The sequence below is a fragment of the Penaeus monodon genome, chromosome 33, assembly GCF_015228065.2.
Source record: "Penaeus monodon isolate SGIC_2016 chromosome 33, NSTDA_Pmon_1, whole genome shotgun sequence".
In the NCBI taxonomy this organism is placed as follows: Eukaryota; Metazoa; Arthropoda; class Malacostraca; order Decapoda; family Penaeidae; genus Penaeus; species Penaeus monodon.
In genome coordinates, this window is record NC_051418.1 from 395,795 (window position 1) to 396,475 (window position 681).

General features: G+C 53.0%; 1 protein-coding gene across 1 annotated transcript in view; it reads right to left on the reverse strand.

The window, feature by feature from the left end:
• LOC119593923 overlaps positions 1–681 on the reverse strand; it is a 16,302-nt gene that overhangs the window by 13,496 nt on the left and 2,125 nt on the right. The window contains 1 exon segment of the mRNA XM_037942940.1: positions 320–668. Coding sequence (XP_037798868.1) covers positions 320–668 — 349 coding nt within the window.

Sequence of the window (681 nt, forward strand, 5' to 3'; positions counted from 1 at the left end):
GTCATTAATAAACAAGTTAAAGAAAAAAGGCAACTCATACATTTGAAAACTTGTATTGAATTGAGTTTTGGTTCTTATCGGTTTAAAAGTGCCCCTAACTGCTCTTAACCTACTTGAACCTTAACGAGCATGTTCTCATTCTATATTGTTTCTTACCAGTCCCATAACAGAAATACTTGTTATGAAGGTCTCGCTCATACATTTTTCCCTGACTTTTGGACAGATTGCGTGATCCTCACCCAAGGCACTATAGACCATGCTCTCCACTAACCTGCCTTCACCCTCCGACCTGACCTGCCCACTAACCGCCTCTGCTCACCTCTGAGGGACACCCTGGCGAAGGGGCAGACAACACCCCGGGTGTTCTTGATGCCGATTTTCTCCAGGTCGAGCGAGACGTAGGTGCTGCCTGAGTCGCGGAAGGGCGGCGGCTTAACGGATTCCTTGTGGGCGTATGTGGCGCCCAAAACGGCCAGGTCAGGGGCCACGTCCACTTCCTCTTCCGTCTCACTGCTGTCAGCGGAGCTGCAGGTGTCGCAGGAGAGCGTGGAGCGCGCGTCGGCGGGGATGTCGTCCTCTTCCTCTGACACGTCGTTCTTCGGGTGCGGGCTGACGGAGCCCTTCCGCTTGCTGAACGGTAGCAACTGCAGGAGGACCTTCTTGGCCGTCTTGGGAGACGTT